The sequence below is a fragment of the Ovis aries genome, chromosome X (assembly GCF_016772045.2).
Source record: "Ovis aries strain OAR_USU_Benz2616 breed Rambouillet chromosome X, ARS-UI_Ramb_v3.0, whole genome shotgun sequence".
Lineage (NCBI taxonomy): Eukaryota > Metazoa > Chordata > Mammalia > Artiodactyla > Bovidae > Ovis > Ovis aries.
In genome coordinates this window covers 141,945,829-141,968,804 of record NC_056080.1, presented here as the reverse complement: position 1 = coordinate 141,968,804, position 22,976 = coordinate 141,945,829, and the positions used below count along the sequence as shown (strand labels likewise).

The following is a 22,976-nucleotide window of genomic DNA, read 5'->3' as shown; positions in this document are numbered from 1 at the left end:
GTTGCAAATGTTGATGATGACACTTTGACATAACAAGTTCAACTCTCTTATCAAAACAATATTACTTTTAAAAACTTTGTTCTTAGATCAAAAAAGCTACATATTTGTCATGAACAAGTAAATATGAAATCATATCAAAGCACTGTACAACACCATTCATTCTCTTACTATACTTATTGTATCACTTTTTGTACATACCCTTATTTCAAATTCAACCCTATCTCATCCCCAATTTTCTGTGATGCTCAAAGAAACGTTTACACAACTGTAACTATTATAGGAAAATGTAATAAAATATTAGGAGAAAGGACTTTGGGGAACATAATTAGCTAGAAATGTTAGATACATGATACTTTATCATGTGATGTATTCATCCCATACAAAGGAGAATGAATTCAAGGGATAAATGGCCTAAATGCTTACAGAGTCTTCAAAATCAGTTTACTGCCCATTTCCTGAGGTTGAAGTCTTAAATAAAAGCGAAAAGAATGATTTTACCAGGATGGCTGCAAAAAGGATTTAGTTGAATAGAATTGAATTAAGGTGTTCCTAAGACCCACAAAAATCAACATTTAGGTATTTAGGGATAGTATCCAAAACTGTATAGATATTTATGTTTACTTCTAAATCATGAATCTCCAACCAACTTAGATTTTTTTTTTTTAAGAAATGTGTTCATGCTCAAGATTAAAACTCATCCATTTTAAAATGAATGGAAAATAAATGATATAATAAGAGAATATCTTACAGGAAAGATGTCTTTTCTTGGCTAATGCTTATGTGAGCTAAGCGTATAACAATTTGTGATGCCAATCGAAGGTTTTATATTGTTCAACATATTGTTGCATGATATTTACAATGTTGTTATATACTTTTCCTGAAACCACTGAAGAATGCAACAAATAAAAATAGTTTCACTAGAAAACCAAAATTGTGTATTATTGCACTGAAAATATTGACATTTTTAAAATGTACTTACAATAACAAATTGAAACTGATTTTTTGTTTTTGTTTTGTTTTACTTTGCTTCCTTTGCCTACATTTTATCCTAAATCAGCGGAAATCCGAGGGGAAAAGGACAATAAAGGTAAGATGCCAATTTCGAAGAAAATTGACTTTAAAATTCGTTGCACTATCTTTTCTTAAATTTCTGAAGCTACAGTAGCTATTAAGTGCAGTTAAAACTGTAAGTATTTAAGATGACATATGTTGTAGTTCTGCCTTTAAGGAGCTTCAAGCTGAGCTGTCTCTACATGTTGTATTACTTACACAGTCCTGGAAGCAATTTTCAAGGCTTATTTTATTTTATTTTTCACCAACATTTTCTTCTCCCAATGTGCCAAAACAACATACTGATGACAGCATCACTTTGTGAATGTTCTGGTTATAGTTATTTTATGATAAATTTTAGCAATAGAAGGGACCATGTTGGTGCAAGTTCACAATTAACAGTGACAGCAAAAGTTAGTAAATATGAAGCATGATGATGTTGGATAAGGTCACTGAGAAAAATACTATAAACATGGTTAATCAGTAGGTTGATGTTCTCTGAGAAATTGGGCTTTAAAATGTCATATTTCAAAAAAAAACAATAAAAATAAAATGTCATATTTCAATGTGAATTTTTTTCTAATTGAAATGTAGTTGATGTACAATATTATGTTAGTTTCAGATATATTACATCGTGATTTGACATTTTGATACATTATGAAATGATCACAACCATGATAACTCCAGGAACCATATACAACCATATAAGTTATCACAATGTTATTAACTATATCCTTTATGCTGTATATTACATCCACATGACTTACCTGTTTTAAAAGTGGAGGTTTCTATCTCTTGATCCTCTTTACCTTTTTCATTCACTTCCCTCTCCTCTGCCAACCACTTTTTTGTTCTCCATAGCTATGAGTCTGTTTTTGTTTTGCTTTGGTTTTTAGATTCTGCATATAAGATCCTGCAGTTGTTGTCTTGTCTGATTTATTTAACTTAGCAAAATGCTTTCTAGATTCATCCATGTTGTCAAAAATGACATGATTTTTAATGATTGAATAATGTTCTATTACATATATACATACATACCACATTTTCTTTACCCATTCATCTACTGATGGACACTAAAGTGTCTTCCATATCTTGGTTATTGTGAATAATGCTGCAATGAGAGTTGGAGTGTATATATATATATATATCCTTCTGATTTAGTGTTTTTGTGCTGTGTGGTCACACAGAGTTGGACATGACTGAAACGACTCAGCAGCAGCAGTGCTGTATCATATGACAGTTCTATTTTTAATTTTTTGAGCAGACTTCATAATGTTTTCCACAGTTATCTATACCAATTACATTCCCACCAACAGTACACAGAAGGGTCCCCTTTTCCATAAATCCTCAGCAACATTTGTTATTTGTTTTCTGTTAATGATAGCCATTCTGACAGGTGTGATTTGAAGTTCCCTGATGGTTAGTGATGTTAAGCATCTTCTCAGGCGTCTGTTGACCATTTGTACGTCTTTGAAAAAATGTCTCTTCTGTTCTTCTGCCCATTTTAATCAAGTTGTCTTCTTGTGTTGAGTTATAAGTGTTCTTTGTGCATTTTAGATATTAATCATTTACCAGTTATATCATTTGCAGATATGTTCTCCCCTTCAACAGGTTGCCTTCTCATTTTATTGATGATTTCCTTTGCTATGCAAAAACTTTTGAGTTTAATGTAGTCCCATTCACTTAATTTTTGCTTTTGTTTCCCTTCCTTGAGAAACAGACCGCCCCCCCCCACCCCCAAATATTGTTAACAGCATGCTGCCAATGTTCTCTTCTAGGAGTTTTATGGTTTCAGGTCTTACATTAAAGTCTTTAATCCATTTTGAGTTTATTTTTCTATATGGTGTGAGAAAGTAGTCCAGTTTGATTCCTTTACATGTAGCTGTCTAGTTTTCCCAACATTTTTTTTGAAGAGACTTTACATGTATATTTTTGCCTCCTTCAATGTGAAAATTTTAAGTTCTGCTCACGTATATATGAACAGTCTAGCTTTCTAGAAAAATTTGAAGTTTTTTACTATTAAAAAAATAAACTAGGCCACACATATTGTTAAATTTTAATTACCTCATTGATTAGACTACACCACCACTAAAAATAAAAATAATTCACTGACATTTTTTTCCTAAAATTTATGCCTTGGTTTCTTCACCATGTTTTGAGATTGAAAGAAATAGGTTTCCCTTAAGCTTCTGATGGAAGACATTTTGGAAATTAAAATCAGTAAGCCTTAAATGCTGTTTATATTATGAACCAAAACATTGCTGTAACCATATGCTAGGTTAAATGTGATTTTTTTTTGTAAGTATTTTTTTTTTTTTTTTGTAATATCCTCCTATAGTTTGGAAGACTAGATTTTGTCTTTGAAAAATAACTTACCAATGGATGGTCTAGACTATGCTCGAGGTACTCTGTTAGCCCTGGATGGGTTTATCAAGTGTGAGAATTACCAGAAAATGGTGCCTGAGTAGAATGTCAAAATGTATTTTCATTAGTGTTTGAGAGATAAACTAAAATATCAGCATTATAAAATTTTCACTTTCTGAATTTCCAAATGCCTTTCTGAACTATCTTATCACTGTGACCTTGGAATGATGACTTTTTTAGAATTAACTCCTCCCAGATGTCAAAAGGTCATAGAAGAGTTCTACAATTAAAAGGAAGGAAGCAAGGGTAATGAAATGTTACTAGCTTTATAAAGTGAAAGAAAGAAGCTCTACAGATTTTAGGTGTTCCAACATTCTCAAAATTTGTTCCATCTCATAATGTGAGAGGGCCCTGGGGGATACAGTTTGCTAGTTTTTGTGGGCTAGGTAATTTCATAGGCTAACAAGTGGATTATTCCAACTATTTCTGGGAAGGGGCAGAGACTTCCAAGAATTGGGATACCACCAACTTTTGGGTCTTTCACTGTTGGTCTCCAAGCTATCATGGTGCCAGTGGGTATGTCATTTAGCATATGCTAATGCATTACAATGAACATACAATGAGGCTCGAGGTCCCCTGGAAGTGAAATCTTCCACCATCTTGGACCTAGAAGGTTCTATCCAGTTTTTGTGGCATCCTGTCTTTCTCAACAACTGTGTCATTCTTTTCATGGTTGTGCCCTGCCTACTTCTCTCCTGCCTCAAAAGCAGAGGATAAAAAAGGGACAGCTGTGAGCAGTTGGTCATTTTTCCCAGCACCATTCTATACCAAAATAAACACAATAAAATTAACTCACTAATATTGTGCTTACTCTGTTCAAAGCATTGTGTGTGTGTATGTGTTCATACATATAAATGCATATATGCATATATCTATACTTCTATTCCCACATCTGTGTCTCTATACCTACTACAAATTTAGTCCTAACATGAATCCTATAAACTCTTTTACAGATGAAGAAATCATGGTACAGAGAGCCTAAGTGACTTGCCAGAGTATAGAGCTCACAAGTAGAAGAGATATGGTTTGAATCCAGACAATTTGTCCAGAATACCTTCTAAAAAAGAAAAAAAAAAACAAACTGAAATCGTAAAACAAATACTTCTTTCATATCAAAATTGTTTTTTATGTATGTGTGTGTTTTAGTAATTACCCTGAATATGCTTCATGTTTTAAGATGCTTCTGGAAGAATAATATTTTTTGAAAATTTTACCTCTGACAACTCTGATGATGCTACAGACTCCTTATCAAACCCTTTCACTCCATGCCTAGATTGATGTAATATGGTTAACATATACTATGGAGATTAGGTCTGTTCTGTGATGCCCTTTGTTTTTGGTTCATTGCATTTATATATACATTTGATGTTGGATATTAAATTCAGGAAGCTATAAACCTTAAATATATGGTGTCAGAATGTCATTAACTTTGGATTTATTGCAAATGTTTCCATTAAAAAAAAATGTTTTCTCTTGAACTCTTGAACTTCACCTATGTAGGCTTTTAAATTTAGATGATAAAACATGACTTTTATTATCAGTTTAATTCAAAGTGAAAAATATAAGGTTCCTACAGTTGTTTAAAATAAAAAAAGGGGGCCCCATATTAGCCAAGAAAGAAGTATCTAAATGAATGCTTTGTCTTAGAGTCTCACACATCAAAGGATCTAGAAACTCAAACATCAAAGGACCTAGAGTTGCTCAATGACTGCCCCAGCTATTTACATTTAAATGACTTCAGAGGCCTCACCAAACAGGCTAGTTTTAGATTCCAAATCAGAGGTTTAAAGTACAGAGATAGACAAGTTTTTCTACCTCCCTTTTAAAAGATTACATTTCATAGAGAAGCTAGTGACATTCAAAGAGAAAAACAAAACAAATGCCATAGTCCATAGTGCCATCATTCTTTAGTGTGGGAGGGCTAAGAATTAATTAAGGGGAAACCACATTTCAACACATAACCACGTGTGATTGAATAAATTACTGTTCAGTTCAGTTCAGTTCAATTGCTCAGTCGTGTCCGACTCTTTGTGACCCCATGAATCGCAGCACGCCATGTCTCCCTGTCTATCACCAATTCCCAGAGTTCACTCAGACTCACGTCGATTGAGTTGGTGATGCCATCCAGCCATCTCATCCTCTGTCATCCCCTTCTCCTCCTGCCCCCAATCCCTCCCAGCATTAGAGTCTTTTCCAATGAGTCAACTCTTCGCATGAGGTGGCCAAAATATTGGAGTTTCAGCTTTAGCATCAGTCCTTCCAATGAACACTCAGGACTGATCTCCTTTAGAATGGACTGGCTGGATCTCAAGAAGAGATGGAAAGAATACACAGAAGAACTGCACAAAAAAAGATCTACACGAACAAGATAATCATGTTGGTGTGATCACTCACCTAGAGTCAGACATCCTGGAATGCGATGTCAAGTGGGCCTTAAAAAACATCACTATGAACAAAGCTACTGGAGGTGATGGAATTCCAGTTGAGCTATTTCAAATCCTGAAAGATGATGCCGTGAAAGTGCTTCACTCAATATGCCAACAAATTTGGAAAACTCAGCAGTGGCCACAGGAATGGAAAAGGTCAGTTTTCATTCCAATCCCAAAGAAAGGCAATGCCAAAGAATGCTCACACTACCGCACCATTGCACTCTTCTCACACACTAGTAAAGTAATGCTCAAAATTCTCCAAGGCAGGCTTCAGCAATACATTAACCATGAACTTCCAGATGTTCAAGCTGGTTTTAGAAAAGGCAGAGGAACCAGAGATCAAATTACCAAGATCCGCTGGATCATCGTAAAAGCAAGAGAATTCCAGAAAAACATCTATTTCTGCTTTATTGACTATGCCAAAGCCTTTGACTGTGTGGGTCACAACAAACTGTGGAAAATTCTGAAAGAGATAGGAATACAGACCACCTGACCTGCCTCTTGAGAAACTTATAAGCAGGTCAGGAAGCAATGGTTAGTACTGAACATGGAACAACAGACTGGCTCCAAATAGGAAAAGGAGTACGTCAAGGCTGTATATTGTTACCCTGCTCATTTAACTTATATGCAGAGTACATCATGAGAAATGCTGGGCTGGAGGAAGCACAAGCTTAAATCAAGACTGCTGGGAGAAAAATCAATAACCTCAGATATGCAGATGACACCATCCTTATGACAGAAAGTAAAGAGGAACTAAAAAGCCTCTTAAAGTGAAAAAGGAGAGTGCAAAAGTTGGCTTAAAGCTCAACATTCAGAAAACGAAGATCATGGCATTTGGTCCCATCACTTCATGGGAAATAGGGAAACAGTAGAAACAGTGTCAGAATTTATTTTGGGGGGCTCCAAAATCACTGCAAATGGTGATTGCAGCCATGAAATTAAAAGACACTTTCTCCTTGGAAGGAAAATTATGACCAACCTAGACAGCATATTGAAAAGCAGAGACATTACTTTGCCATCAAATGTCGATCTAGCCAAGGCTATGGTTTTTCCAGTGGTCATGTATGGATGTGAGAGTTGGACTGTGAAGACAGCTGAGCACCGAAGAATTGATGCTTTTGAACTGTGGTTTTAGAGAAGACTCTTGTGAGTCCCTTCAGTTCAGTTCAGTTCAGTTCAGCCGCTCAGTCGTGTCCGACTCTTTGTGACCCCATGAATTGCAGCACGCCAGGCCTCCCTGTCCATCACCAACTCCCGGAGTTCACTCAAACTCACGTCCATCGAGTCAGTGATGCCATCCAGCCATCTCATCCTCTGTCGTCCCCTTCTCCTCCTGCCCCCAATCCCTCCCAGCATTAGAGTCTTTTCCAATAAGTCAACTGTTCGTGTGAGGTGGCCAAATTATTGGAGTTTCAGCTTCAGCATCATTGCTTCCAAAGAACACCCAGGGCTGATCTCCTTCAGAATGGACTGGTTGGATCTCCTTGCAATCCAAGGTACTCTCAAGAGTCTTCTCCAATAGAGTCCCTTAGCAATGTTTATTTTCAACTTGAGAGAAGTACAATTGCTTGAACCTGGTTATTATTAAAACAAAGTAATGTTTCTTGCTCAAACACAAACTGGTTTCCTTAGAACTAACCTAAAATTTTCCACTTAGACTTTTTTTTCCAAGATCCCTCCCCCTTTAGCTAAAACTAAATCCAAATTGCCCTTAGGGTTTGCCCAAATGGCCATGCTTGTTTAAGAGTATGTTCATAAAAGTGGGAAACTGAAAATGACAGAAATAGAACTGAATGAGATCCTCAAATAAGTACATTTCTTATTTATTTATATTTGCCTGAGGTGAATTTACAAAATGGCTTCTTTCAGACTAGGCTGGCATGTATCAGAAAGAGTAACTATAGTCAAAAAGCAAATAAAAGCCATTGTCTGTCATTGACCTCTCCTCTTCCAGACCTCTGGCACTTGTGTAGCCATTTGCTCCAAGGCTACATGAAGAAGAGGGAGGTAATGAGAATGTAAAGGAATATATATATATTAACCATTTTACTGGTGTCTCCAAGGCACTTCTTCCCTTATCCTACTCAATAATCCAGGAATATTGGGAAGTTTCTTCATCATAAATTATTCTAACTGTATAATTTAAGAATTTGAATACAACACAGCATATTGAGATATTTTTTAAAGGTTATCTCTAAATGAAACTAATTCTAAGGGTATGTTTATGAAGAGATATATCCACAGGCCTTGGCTTTAATGAAAGATTATTTTTATAATACTTTTTGCAGCATGATAAACTAGCAAATACATGAAGCTAAATCTGCAGCAATTGTGAATGCTATTTCTTCTATACTAAACGGTTTTTTTTTTAAATAAAGCATTCAATTGAATGTTAATAATGCTATGAGAAAGTTAAATCACACTAAGTGCTCTAATTTAGCATCACCACCTACAAGCAAACCTATTTACCTTTTTCTACATATGTTCCATAGATAGGCTCTTCCAGGGGCATTGTACTGCAGGTATACTCTGAGTCCTTTGGTAGTGTCTTAAGAGCTTCTTATTTTGCTTTGGAACTGATTATTTAACTCAATGGGTAGTGAATGAAAATTTTGTCTTTCTATGCTCCTTTTCATTAACTTTATGTCCTGGGGCTTGAATGACTGTCCCAAACCTTTTCAACTATCTTCAAATTTCTTTTACAACCTCCAACCCTGAATTACTTTAGGTCCTACGTCCTAAGATGGAAACCATCTTTGTAACACCAATATATCTCTGATTTTCTTTCTAGTATCTCATTTATTCCCTTTTAATTGCTGAAGTATCTAGCTCTTTAGTCTCTTTCTACACTCCACTTCCATTTTTCCTTTAAATATACATAAATGTCATTTGCCAAGGAAAATAAATATGAAATAGCTACCCTTCCAAGTAGACTGAATACTCTTTAGCCATTGCTACAATTCACTACTAAATTGAAGGAATCATCTCTTTTAACTGCATTTTCCCACCACACATTTCTTGCTATAATCTTTCCTTTCAGTTGAAATATAACCCTTTCATCATTTGCCCAAGATTTTCTGCTTAATATCTCCAGAATTTCTGTTACATTTGACATTTTAAAAACTGTCCCTCTCTCATTATTTCTGGAAACCTTTCTTCCATAAAGCCATCTGTGATCTGTCCATCCATTTCTACACATAAACATAGTGTTTACAGCTGGATTGTGAGTTCATGTTAATAAAGTACATATTTCTTCTGCATCCTTTCAATTCCTAGTGTAGAAAATGAAAACTTTTCCATGTTAGATTCTTTGGCTAGTCTAATAATTAAATTGATATAAGACAGATTAACAGGAGAAAACCAAATTTAATTTCATATGTATGGGGGCTCATAATGCTCAAAGAAGTAACCAAAGCAGGCAACTTTTAAACCTTTCAGATAAAGAAACAATACATTTGTGAAGGATTAACAATACGCAGGGATTTGGGTTAGGGGTAGTAAGCTTAGTAAAGAAGTAAGGTAACAAGGTTTTTCTGTGCAACCTCTCATCCCCGACTTCTCTGAATCTGGTCATGAGAATCTCTATCTTTCTCCTGGAACAAGAAAAATATCTTTCACATTGGAGATTCATTTCCTATTGTTAGAGGGACAAAGGAAGGTCAGAGTTTCCTTGTACTTGCTGTTTCTTGTTACTTTCATTCAAAATAATTAGTATGCTGAAGCAGTATATCTTGGGATGGCCTGCCCTGAACCTGTCACTAGCACACTATCCTATCTTGTTTACTTTTTATAAATATTTACTGTATTTGTCTTATTTTAAATTTCTAAATTTTGATGAGCTTAACTGAACTGACTTAATCCAAAGGAAACTGACTTCTACTTTTCCAAAATAAAATGTGGAATATTCAACTAATGTAGTAGCAAATGCTTGATTATATAGGGATTTATAAATCTTTTTAAGGTCCTATGACTACATGTAAAATACAAGGAAATTGATATCACAAACAGTGAGCTACTCCTTAGCCCTAATTCAGGCAGTTGTAACCTGTTCTTTGCTGTGTATGGAAGTATCCTAGGAAAATCAATGTTGAGAAGAGTCTTCTTTTTAAAACTCTGATGCTTTGAATTTTTTTTTTTCAAGTATTTTTCTGTAAGGTCCCAGTTGACTGAACTGTCCATTTTGGGCTATTTCTTTAAAAATGTTATTTTTCTTTCCTCTTATGCCAAAAAAAGTGAATGGGATAGGGGGTGCCTGTACTGTGTCCTCTTCCTTGTCCCTTATTGAAAAACGCTAAGCCTCTTTTGAAAATGTTCTAAGTATTTTGCCTATCCATTGTCTCACCTTGCAGAATCAAAATTCACCCATTATATCTCTGAGAAACAGATGTTTTCACTCTGTGTGTGGCATAGTACTGAGGACAGTCTGAAATAAAATCATACATATGCATTTCAACTGTAAGCCCTATTCTGAATGTATGGGAAACAATAGACTTAATAGACTTTACTTAATAGACTTAAGTAAAATAAGTCAGAGTTTTAAAAGGTTTTGAAAAATATTTTATTCAAAGAAGTTGAAAAGGAGAAAGCAATTTCAAGGTGTATTTGAATAGTACTCTTATGTGTATTAAATGCACTATTCCCATGCCTTTATCTTTACAATACTGTTAGATGTAGTTGCAAATTCAGCCTATCCTGTATTGGGTTAGGGTTAGGGTTAGATTGGGCAGTTTTCCATTCCTTTTTCTCTAGTGACTGTTGAAAGTCCTTGCTTCTGTTCAGTCAGTTCCATCTGAGTCAGTACATAATTTAGATGCCTTGTTTGGTACTGTCTATGAATAACTCAACCACTAGTACTTTGAAACTGATACTCTAAACTATACTGTTCAGATTGGGATTTATGCCTCTGATCTCAACCAAACAATTGAACTATTACAATTCTATTCTAAATTTAGATTTTCATATCAGAAACAGTGACATGGATGTTCTCACTGCTAAATTAATGACACTTTTGAAATGGAAAATTCCCCTTGTTTTAGTTTATAAAAAGATTTATTTTGCTTTCATCTTCTTTTGGTTTATAGGTTTATTGGAGATACAATTCATCCATTTAAAGTGTTGGTGGTTTTTTTTATTTTTAAGTTTACTTTCCTATTGTTTTTATTGTTTTAATTGAAGTATAGTTGATTTACAATATTGCTTGTACTTTAGGCATATCTCTTTCTTATTTCATATATTTTGATTTCTGAGAGTAGTTAGGAGAGGAAGCTTTCTTAGGCAATTTATTGGATAATGTTTGCTAATAAACTGTGCCAATATCATTGCTATAGAGATATCTGCTGACCACTTTCTTTTGAAATACTAGATAAATCATGTTTATTTCATTCAATCGTATATTTTTCTCCATGACTGAGCTGAGGCTTAGTTACTCCATGATCTATTGCTTTTTTGCCACCAGTAGAGGACAGACTTTTATTCAGTTTATACTGCACATATGAGTCACGTTCACATGTGTTATACCATGCTCTTTTGCAGTGATGCTAACTTTTCATAGTTTTCTAATATCCATAATTCTGTGAACTTTATAGTAACAAGATATGTAGAATTTTCATTGAGTCTTTGAATCATCAAAAACTCCTTTATTATCATATTTTAAATATTTCTTGTATGTGTTATGTCCCTTAAGCAGCATGATTTGAGGACTAGAACAAGCAGACACTAATGACAAATGTTATAAGTAGACTGGACCCATGAAGATAGATGAAGTCTGGCAATGCATGACAGTACTGATTCAAATATTTTATCTTCTTCTATGACAAAATATCTGGATTTAAGAGTGCAGTGTGAGTGTGTTAGTCTCTTAGTTATGTCCAACTCTTTGGAACCCCATAGACTCTAGCCCACCAGGCTCCTCTGTCCATGGGATTCTTCAGGCAAGAATACTGGAGTAGGTTGTCATTTCCTTCTTCATGGGATCTTTCTGACCCAGGGATCAAATCTGGGCCTCCTGAATTGCAGGCAGGTTCTTTACCATCTGAGCTATAGGGAGATCCCATTAGAGTGCAGTATAAGTGGAGTAATAGTGCCAGTCATCTCTTTTTTGCCAAGCAACATTTATATTGGAAGATTCAGGAGTTTTCTTCTGAACATACATTTCTTCAACAGAAATAGTTAGCAAGTGTTGCTAAATCAGATATTGAGACATTTATAAATAAAAACAAAAATTTTAGAGTCTTGTATCTTGTAATCATTAGGTTAGATACATTATCTTTGACATACTTTCTTGTATTCTTTTATTTTTCACATATTTGCCCCTCATCATGCATTTAATTTTTAAGGTGGGCAAATATCCCACTTAGCTCATAGGGAACTCAAAGGGAAGCCTCTGAGAATTAATCATCAGATGTTATCTTACCAAAAAACTATGAACATGTTAGTTAATTTCCTAGCCCATCTATTGAGGATTCCTGTGAAACTAGTCTACCTCATTTACTTGAGTTATTTCTTTATACCCTAAAAGATGTTTCTAGGATTATGCTTTAGAGACACTAAAGTGATAAATTTTACAATATAATGTTGAGGTATAAAGAATTAATAATTCAAGATGTCTTATAACTTTCTTAGTCTATGGCTATCATGCTACTTGAAACCTTATAAATATTTAAGGAAAATTTGTCATTTATTTAACAAGCATATACAGAATGGCTTCTGTGTGTCAGACTGTGCTTTGTGATGAAAATATCTAAGGGTTCAGATAGTTTCTTTGACCTCAAGGACCACCTTGTGTAGTAAAGAAAATAGATATGTAAACTAAAAATTCAATCTTATTTAACTAGCTTATTTAACAATCTTATTTAACTATTATAATAATCTATTATTATAAATATATATATTATTATTCTTGAATAAAGATAAATTCCACTCATGTGTACTTAAGTTTTCTATCAGGTTTACTCATTGAGAAGTAAGAGCTTCCATATATTCCATAACCTTTGTTTAACATACAATATCTTCTTGTTTATGTTTTTGAGTACCTACATTTTGGTCTCTTTTTAGCTTATATCAGTCACATAAACCATTGCGTTTTTATTCTGTTCAACTAGCATACCCTTTCCTATTATATTTAACTCCTCCTGGCCTACAGTATTTATCAGATACCCTTTAACAGCTTGTTTTAATATTTATGAGTGAGAGCTACTGTTATCCAAATATACTTTAAACATTGATTGTCAAATGAATTGAGTTTTCTCCTTGAAGTGCGTAATGCTTCAAACAGTGCATCTCATTTCTAACATGACAGATTTTGCTCCTTATTTTCATTAAAACAAGATGTGTAGCGGAGCAAATCTCAAATACTGACCTTTAGTTGTTGTTGTTGTTGTTGTTGTTGCTTTTCATAGTAAGCAGTTGTGAATGCAATGCTTGTAAACCTCTAGCATTAAATGAACTGTCTCTGGGATCCGTTTCATATTCTGTTATAAAGGTGATTGTTGAGAATTATTTTCTGTGTAACTCAGAACAGGTTATGTATCATTTTTATTGATGAGAAGATACTATCTCTGTAATGCTTATGTAAAGTTGTCTGGGTGTTAAATTGATTGAAAACATTATGCTTTGGATTAGCCATAAAAACTTCAGTGACTATTGCAAAACAGGAAATCCTGTTAAGTAACTGAGGAAAGAAGCCACCTGTCGCAGGAAAAAAAAAAAATCACACTTCATAGCAGAAACCAAAGTAATAAACTTAGTAAACAAAAGTTCTTAGTGGGTAAAGCTTTTAGCTTTTGTTGGGTTTTGTGAAGCAAGTAGGCAGCAAATGCTCAATTCGTCCAGTTGCTTCTCCCAATCTTATTATGATTGTCAGCTAACATGGCTCACTGCACAGTGATTCTCAAGTGGGGAGGTAGTTTTTGTAGTGCTTCTCAACTCTGACTGTATGTTAGACTCACCTAGGAACAATTTGAAACCTGGCAATGCCCGGTTTGCATCCCAAGCAAGCACATCAGTATCTCTAGAGTGGGACCCAAGCATGGGTAGTCTCTTAAGCTCCCTAGATTTTTCAAATATAAGACAACTTTGAGAACTACTTTATTCAATTCTTACTGTCTTTAATTTAGATTTATCAAATTTTATTTGTTTGTGTGGCAAAGCCTCCATATAAAATCTTAAGTTTGAGGAAAAAATTGGGCTGATCGGTCCTTTCATGAATGTTATGAAAATAGTGCCCTAATTTTATTGACATAAAATATAGGTTGCAAGCCAAAGTAGGACCAGTAATCACAGAAAGGGCAAGCAACAACCAATAACATGTTTGTCAATGAGGTTAATCAAGCCTAGTAAATATATGCACGTGTGATTGCTAACGATATGCTGCTGCTGCTGCTAAGTCACTTCAGTTATGTCCGACCCTGTGCGATCCCAGAGATCACAGCCCACCAGGCTCCCCTGTCCCTGGGATTCAGGCAAGAACACTGGAGTGGGTTGACATTTCCTTCTCCAATGCATGAAAATGAAAAGTGAAAGTGAAGTCATTCAGTTGTGTCTGACTCTTCCATTCCAGTACCCTTGCCGGGAAAATCAATGGACAGAGGAGCTCTGTAGGCTACAGTTCATGGGGTCACAGAGAGTCAGACATGACTGAGTGACTTAAATGTACTCATTAGAAATCTATAAACATAAAATAGTTGAATAACGTTTCCATTTTTCCTGTGATTATATCGTAACACCACTGGATAAGTAAAAGTTTTGTCAAACAGGAAAGATTGCTGGAAAATGATCAGAGTAAGGAGTTAGCCAGCTAAAGGTGGAGTTCAAATGAATCCTGAGGATGAATTAAAGACAATGGTAGTGAGAGAAATGCATAAGAACTGAATGGCAAGAAAACTCTGGATGCTCATGAAATAAACTCTGGAAACTGACGATATATAGAGTACTCTTTGACCTATTTACAAAATATGCAAAAAATCCCAAGATTATATTGCTTCTACTCAAGAGTGTGAACTGTGAATCCTTGATCTCTCTCTCTGTACTCATTATTCAAGTGGCTGTTATCAAGACATCTGTTTAAATATGAATGGCGCCCCATAAATCCTTGATGTATTCTTGGCAGTGTTTTGTAGGATTAAAGAAATTTCTTAGATATAGAACCTTTTAAAATAAGTGTCATTATCTGCCTGGCACATACTATTGAATATATAAAACTTGTTTGCATGGCACATAATAATATTTCTGAGAGATATATTCACTGTGCTTTGAGGTGTTACAACACTCTATTATTAATACTTTTTATAGCAGAGAATATTATTGCTATTTAAGCATCCCCATTGATATTTTAATATAAAACAGAAATTCATCCTCACTGGAACACTTTATACCAAGCATTAACCATATTTAATATTTAGTGCAAATCTTTATCATCAGCACTATCAAGAGAAAACAAGCAATGTCATTTTCTTTTATATTCTATGTGCTTCTGGTTAAGTTTATTTTGCCATATGCTTTCAGTAGAGATAAGAATATTCTCAATAGACGGAATCTATAATGTCGTAGGAATAGCATCTCATCATTCCTCTCTCATTCCATTCTGTTACCGTCACTGCTTGGAATCACTTCACCATGTTGTGTCTAAGATATATGGTCACATTCGTTAACAAAATAAATGCTCGCGACTTTCCTGGTGGTCTAGTTGTTAAGAATCTGCCTTGCAAGGCAGGGGGTGTAGCTTTGATCCCTTATCAAGGAATTAAGATCCCATATGCCCTGGGCCCACACATCACTATTTGAGAAGCCAGCGGGTCACAACTACCGAGCCCATGTGCTCTAGAGCTCATGCTCTACAACTAGAGAAGCCCTAGTGCTGCAATCAGAGAGAAGTCCCTGTGTACTGCAATGAGAGAAAGCCTGAGCACCACAAGGGAGACCCAGCACAGTCAAAATCATAAAAGAAAGAAAATATATGCTTTTAAACTAAGCTTTCACTGAAATTTGAGGAGTTGTGGCTTAGGAGATTAGAAATTTGGAAAGAAAGAATATTATTATTGAGATCTGAATGTTATTCAGCTTCAACTTTAACTCTTTCCTTTGGTGGTGTGTAACTTGACACAGACGTTGCAACTTTTCAAGTGGAGATCTTAACTATATTGACAAAGGGCTCAAGAGTACTTTCAATGTTTTCTTACATCAAAATCACAATTCAGACACTGGCCATGGAAAAACTATTACAACTTTGCTCATTGAATACCTTTCAGGACAAAAATTAATCTAGATTTCCTCTACTCAAAGGGAAGGAAACTCATATGAGATATAATAATTTATTAGTCAGGAATTATTCATCCACTGGGAATGCACCATCTTAATGTTTTATAGATTTGCCTTGTTATGTTTTAATCTATTAAAGCAAATGTAGTTCTCTTCCTAAAAAGTCTTTTTTTCTTAAGTAGAAAATTCAGCTTACAATAACACACAAAATTTCCTGTTTAAGTATATTAACAGACACACACACACACATATATATGTAATTTTGGAAAAGGCAATGGCAACCCTCTCCAGTATTCTTGCCTGAAAAATCCCATAGATGGAGGAGTCTGGTGGGCTGCAGTCCATGGGGTCACTAAGAGTCGGACACAACTGAACAACTTCACTTTCACTTTTCGCTTTCATGCATTGGAGAAGGAAATGGCAACCCACTCCAGTGTTCTTGCCTGGAGAATCCCAGGGATGGAAGAGCGTGGTGGGCTGCCACCTAAGGGGTCTCACAGAGTCAGACACGACTGAAGCAACTTAGCAGCAGCATATGGAATTTAAAAAGATGGTAATGATGGCCTCTTATACAAGGTAGCAAAAGAGACAGATGTAAAGAATAGACCATGTGGGAGAAGGTGAAGGTGGGACGATATGAGAGAATAGCATTGAAATATGTATATTCAGTTCAGTTCAGTCTCTCAGTCGTGTCTGACTCTTTGTGACGCCGTAAATTGCAGCTTACCAGGCCTCCCTGTCCATCACCAACTCCTGGAGTTCACTCAAACTCACGTCCATTGAGTTACTGATGCCAGCCAGCCATCTCATCCTCTGTCTTCCCCTTCTGCTACTGCCCCCAATCCCTCCCAGCATCAGAGTCTTTTCCAATGAGTCAACTTTACGCATGAGGTGGCCAAAGTACTGGAGCTTCAGCTTTAGCATCATTCCTTCCAAAGAAATCCCAGGGTTGATCTCCTTCAGAATGGACTGGTTGGATCTCCTTGCAGTCCAAGGGACTCTCAAGAGTCTTCTCCAACACCACAGTTCAAATGCATCAATTCTTCAGCCCTCAGCTTTCTTCACAGTCCAATTCTCACATCCATACATGACTACTGGAAAAAACATAGCCTTGACTAGATGGACCTTTGTTAGCAAAGTAATGTCTCTGCTTTTGAATATGCTATGAAGGTTGGTCATAACTTTCCTTCCAAAGAGTGAGTGTCTTTTAATTTCATGGCTGCAATCATCATCTGCAGAGATTTTAGAGCCCCCCAAAATAAAGTCTGACACTGTTTCCACTGTTTCCCATCTATTTCCCATGAAGTGATGGGACCGGATGCCATGACCTTCGTTTTCTGAATGTTGAGCTTTAAGCCAAATTTTGCACTCTCCTTTTTCACTTTAAGAGGCTCTTTAGTTCCTCTTCACTTTCTGTCATAATGGTGGTGTCATCTGCATATCTGAGGTTATTGATATTTCTCCCGGCAATCTTGATTCCAGCTTGTGCTTCTTCCAGTCCAGCGTTTCTCATGACGTACTCTGCATAGAAGTTAAATAAGCGGGGTGACAATATACAGCCTTGACATACTCCTTTTCCTATTTGGAACCAGTCTGTTGTTCCATGTCCAGTTCTAACTGTTGCTTCCTGACCTGCATACAGATTTCTCAAGAGGCAGGTCAGGTGTTCTGCTATTCCCATTTCTTTCAGAATTTTCCACAGCTTGTTGTGATCCATACAGTCAAAGACTTTGACATAGTCAATAAAGCTGAAATAGATGTTTTTCTGGAACTCTCTTGCTTTTACAATGATCCAGCAGATGTTGGCAATTTGATCTCTGGTTCCTCTGCCTTTTCTAAAACCAGCTTGAACATCTGGAAGTTCATGGTTCATGTATTTCTGAAGCCTGCCTTGGAGAATTTTGAGCATTACTTTATTAGCGTGTGAGTTGAGTGCAATTGTGCAGTAGTTTGAGCATTCTTTGGCATTGCCTTTCTTTGGGATTGGAATGAAAACTGACCTTTTCCATTCCTATGGCCACTGCTGAGTTTTCCAAATTTGTTGGCATATTGAGTGCAGCACTTTCACAGCATCATCTTTCAGGATTTGAATTAGCTCAACTGGAATTCCATCACCTCCACTAGCTTCATTCGTAGTGATGCTTTCTAAGGCCCACTTGACTTCACATTCCAGGATGTCAGGCTCTAGGTGAGTGATCACATCATCATAATTATCTTGGTCGTGAAGATCTTTTTTGTACAGTTCTTCTGTGTATTCTTGCCACCTCTTCTTAATATTTCCTGCTTCTGTTAGGTCCATAACATTTCTGTCCTTTATCGAGCCCATCTTTGCATGAAATGTTCCCTTGGGATTTCTAATTTTCTTGAAGAGATTTCTAGTCTTTCCCATTCTGTTCTTTTCCTCTATTTCTTTGCACTGATGGCTGAAGAAGTCTTTCTTATCTCATCTTGCTATTCTTTGGAACTCTGCATTCAGATGCTTATGTTTTTCATTTTCTCCTTTGCTTTTCGCTTTTCTTCTTATGATCAGTGCAAGTTCGATACATGAAGCAGGGCACTCAAAGCTGGCACTCTAAAACAACCCAGAGGGATGGGGTGGGATGGAGGTGGGAAGGGGGTCCTGTATGGGGGAACATATGTACACTGGTAGCTGTTTCATGTTGATATACATGCAAAAACCACCACAATATTGTAAAGTAATTAGTCTTCAATCAAAATAAATTAATTTAAAAAATTTCCTTTTTAAGTTCAATATATTGGATTTTTAGCTTTTTATCTTTTGGAGTATATTGTCTTTTGTAAGTTATTTCATTTCAAATAATGTGGAGATAAAAAACACCAAAGTGATTTAGAGTAATTAAATTAAAAAGAATTTCTAAAAGCAGATACCAAATTCCCACATTTAGATGACTTACTATGGTCAAATGTAACTTTAGATGTTAGCTACAGATATATATTCATACTAGTTTTAAGACTAATAATGGCCTCGGTTTGCAAGTTTGTTGGCTAGAAATACCTAAACTAAGACATGAGTTGAATGCAATTTTAACATTTTTGAAAGACAATTTAACAATGACTGAAAAAGATACATTTGCAATCATTGAAAGTAATATCAGTTTTCATATTATAGTAAATACATTTCAATACAATTTTAAATACACAATACATCTCAGTTTTTGGTCTATGGCCATATCTATATTCATAGGTAGTTTGACCATTTTTACTGTTTATGTGAGCAACACATATTGTGAATAGCCCAGTTTGGAAATCAGAAAATTCAGCAACTGTTAGTTATTTGATAATTTCCTATTTAACCTTATCTTAAACTGAATTAACTGAAATAATTTTTCAGTTATTCAGTCATTTTAATTTTCTCTTTTTGCCTCTGATGATTTTCATTAGGCTTCAACATTTCTTAATGTATTCTCTTATCTTTTCATTCTTTTTCCTTAAGGCTATGCTTATATCATATCAAAATATTTTTTTTTCTGGAAAAATTATCCAGTAATTGTAATGTTAACTTTACAAACATTTCAATATCCAGGCTATGTGGAAAAACTTTGTTCAATAATTGATCAGTTCACTTTTCTTCCACACATTTAATATCATGTAAATACAAGTCATTTTTACTTTTTCCTTCTTAATTAGAAGTATCTTCTGTTGATGGACATTTGTGTTGTCTCCATATCTTGGCTACTATAAACATTGCTGCAGTGAACATTGGAGTGCCGGTATCTTTTCGGGCATGTTCTCTGGATGTATTCCCAGGAGTGGGATTGCAGAGTCATATGATAGCTCTATGTTTTAGTTTTTTTTTTTTTATTTTTTTTATTTTTTATTTATTTTTTAATTTTAAAATCTTTAATTCTTACATGCGTTCCCAAACTATGAACAAAAACAATCCTTTGAGAGATAAAGCTATTTAACCTAATAGATTTTTTAAAATATTGACATTATAGTGGAAAGTAGCTCTTTATTTATTGGGTATAGTATCAAATGTGGGAAAACTTGAGATCTTTTTTAATATTATTGCAAAAAATAAATATATAAGAAAGTGAAGTCACTCAGTCGTGTCCAACTCTTTGTGATCCCGTGGACAGTAGCATACCAGGTTCCTTCATGCATGGGATTTTCCAGATAAGAATACTGGAGTGAGTTGTCATTTCCTTCTCCAGGAGATCTTCCTGACCCAGGGATTGAACACGGATCTTCCACATTGTAGGCAGATACTTTACCATCTGAGCTACCAGATGGGAAGTATAAAAATTGTTTTCAGCAAATGAATCAAAGAATTGACAAAATGTATGTTTAGGTTCAGAATGGGTTCCCTCTATAGCATTGTAAATATGAGCATCTGTTTTTTAACTAGATGAATTTTAAGTGTCAGTGGTGGTGATGGATAAAGGCCATTTGTGTACTGAGCTCATTGGTCTAAACTAACTAGAAGATGATGCACCATCAAATCTTGCTTCTCAGTGTCTCACTGGATTTTTCTATTGACCATACCACTGCTCATCTGAACCTGCTTTCCGTTTCTGAATCAAGGATTATTTACATAAAGTCAAGCATTTGGATCTTTTACATATATTTCTGAAGCAAGGATTGCTTACATATGGTCAAGTATCTATTTCAATCTATCCAACTTTACATGTGTTTGTATATCCACATTGTGGGGAAAAAATAAGTCATACTTAAGCAGTTGACAGTAAAAGTTGTAAAACCATCTGGAAAGATGATTAATAAAAATAAAGAGGCAATTTTTAAAGAGTCAACAAAATATGTATCAATGTAATTGAGTGATCTTCATGACTCAGATAATCATGATGGTGTGATCACTCATCTAGAGCCAGACATCCTGGAATGTGAAGTCAAGTGGGCCTTAGAAAGCATCACTACAAACAAAGCTAGTGGAGGTGATGGAATTCCAGTTGAGTTGTTTCAAAACCTGGAAGATGATGCTGTGAAAGTTCTGCACTCAATATGCCAGGATTTTTGGAAAACTCAGCAGTGGCCACAGGACTAGACTGTGAAGAAAGCTGAGCACCAAAGAATTGATGCTTTTGAGCTGTGGTGTTGGAGAAGGCTCTTGAGAGTCCCTTGGACTGAAAGGAGATCCAACCAGTCCATTCTGAAGGAGATCAGCCCTGGGATTTCTTTGGAAGGAATGATGCTAAAGCTGAAGCTCCAGTACTTTGGCCACCTCATGAGAAGAGTTGACTCATTGGAAAAGACTCTGATGCTGGGAGGGATTGGAGGCAGGAGGAGAAGGGGACGACCGAGGATGAGATGGCTGGATGGCATCATCGACTCGATGGACGTGAGTCTGAGTGAACTCCGGGAGTTGGTGATGGACAGGGAGGCATGGTGTGCTGTGATTCATGGGGTCGCAAAGAGTCGGACACGACTGAGCGACTGAACCGAACTGAACTGAATTGAGTGATACACAATTTATAGGAAAAATGAACATCAGTTACTCTGAAAGCCCACAGTTATGAGGCATAGAATTATAATCTCTGTTGATTGGGTTTTCTGAGTCTCTTGTAACGTGACTTTTCCTTCAAACAGCAAGAGTCAAAATTAAGAACATTTGAATTATAGTTATCGACCTAATAATTATCCCATATTTTCAACTCATCTAGACCCTGTATCATAGCCTCATATTCTTCTTAGACCAAGCCAGTAGCAGATACGAATGAGACTGCTATATCTAAAATACACATTATCATGTGTGCTATGGGGACTCAAATTCATTCATTCAGTTAACAAAAATTTATGGAAGTCCAACTATATGGCAGGAACTGAGCTAGTTGTTAGATTGGGACATTTACATTCAGATATATTTGCAGCTGAAATACAAAGTTTTGTGCAGTGTATGGAGAAGGTAATCAAACAATTGTCAAAAGTGATTGCCAAGTTTCTTGCTAAAGACTTCTTCCTGGACAACACTCCACAGTCAGGTAGACCAGTTGAAGTTGATAGTGGTTAAAATGAGATACTGAGTACAATTAATGTTATACTATGCAGGGGATAGCCAGCATACTCAAAATATCCAAATCAAGTGCTGAAAATCATTTGCACCAGGTTGGTTATTTCCATTATTTTGATGTTGGGTTCTACATAAGTGAAAAAAAAACCTTGACCATATTTTCACATACGATTCTTTACTTAAACTTCATGAAAACATTCCACTTTTAAGACAAATTGTGAAGGGTGATAAAAAGTGGATACTGTATAATAAAATGGCAAGGAAGAAACCATGGAACAAGCTAAAGGAACCACAGCTAACCACACCAAAAGCTGACCTTCATCCAAAGAAGGTGATGGGTATGTGGTGGAATTGAAAGAGAGTCCTCTTTTACAAGCTCCTTCAAGAAAACCAATTGATTGCAACAAGCACTTCTCTCAGTTAGACCAACTGAAAGTAACACTCAACAAAAGCATCTGAAATTAGCAGAAAATGCATAATCTTCCATTAGGATAACACAAGACCACATGTTTTTTTGATGGCCAGGCAAAAACTGTTACAGTTTGGCTGGGAAGTTTTGATTCATCTGCGATATTCACCAGACATTGCACTTTTGGATGTCCATTTATTTCAGTCTTTACAAAATTCTCTTAATGGAAAAAAAAAGCCAATTCCCTAGAAGGTTATAAAAGGCCCCTGGAACAGTTCTTTGCCTCTCCCCAAAAAAGTTTTGGGAAGATGAAATTTTGAAGTTGCCTGAAAAAAATGGCAGAATGCAGTGGAACAAAATTGTGGGTACATTGTTCAATAAAGTTCTTGGTAAAAATGAAAAAATGTGTCCTTTATATGTACTT

General features: G+C 35.7%; 1 protein-coding gene across 2 annotated transcripts in view; it reads left to right on the top strand.

Annotated features, from left to right (window-relative positions):
• The window catches only part of PCDH11X (protocadherin 11 X-linked), a 925,502-nt gene that overhangs the window by 492,649 nt on the left and 409,877 nt on the right, over positions 1-22,976 (top strand). The window contains exons 5-6 of one of the 2 annotated variants that reach the window (XM_027963067.2): positions 1,058-1,087; positions 4,428-4,952. In XM_027963067.2, the coding sequence (XP_027818868.1) occupies positions 1,058-1,087; positions 4,428-4,460 (63 nt within the window). In that variant the 3' untranslated portion in view covers positions 4,461-4,952. Of the gene's footprint in view, positions 1-1,057; positions 1,088-4,427; positions 4,953-22,976 lie in introns of those variants that run through there. The other variant, XM_060407578.1, reaches the window with a different exon arrangement.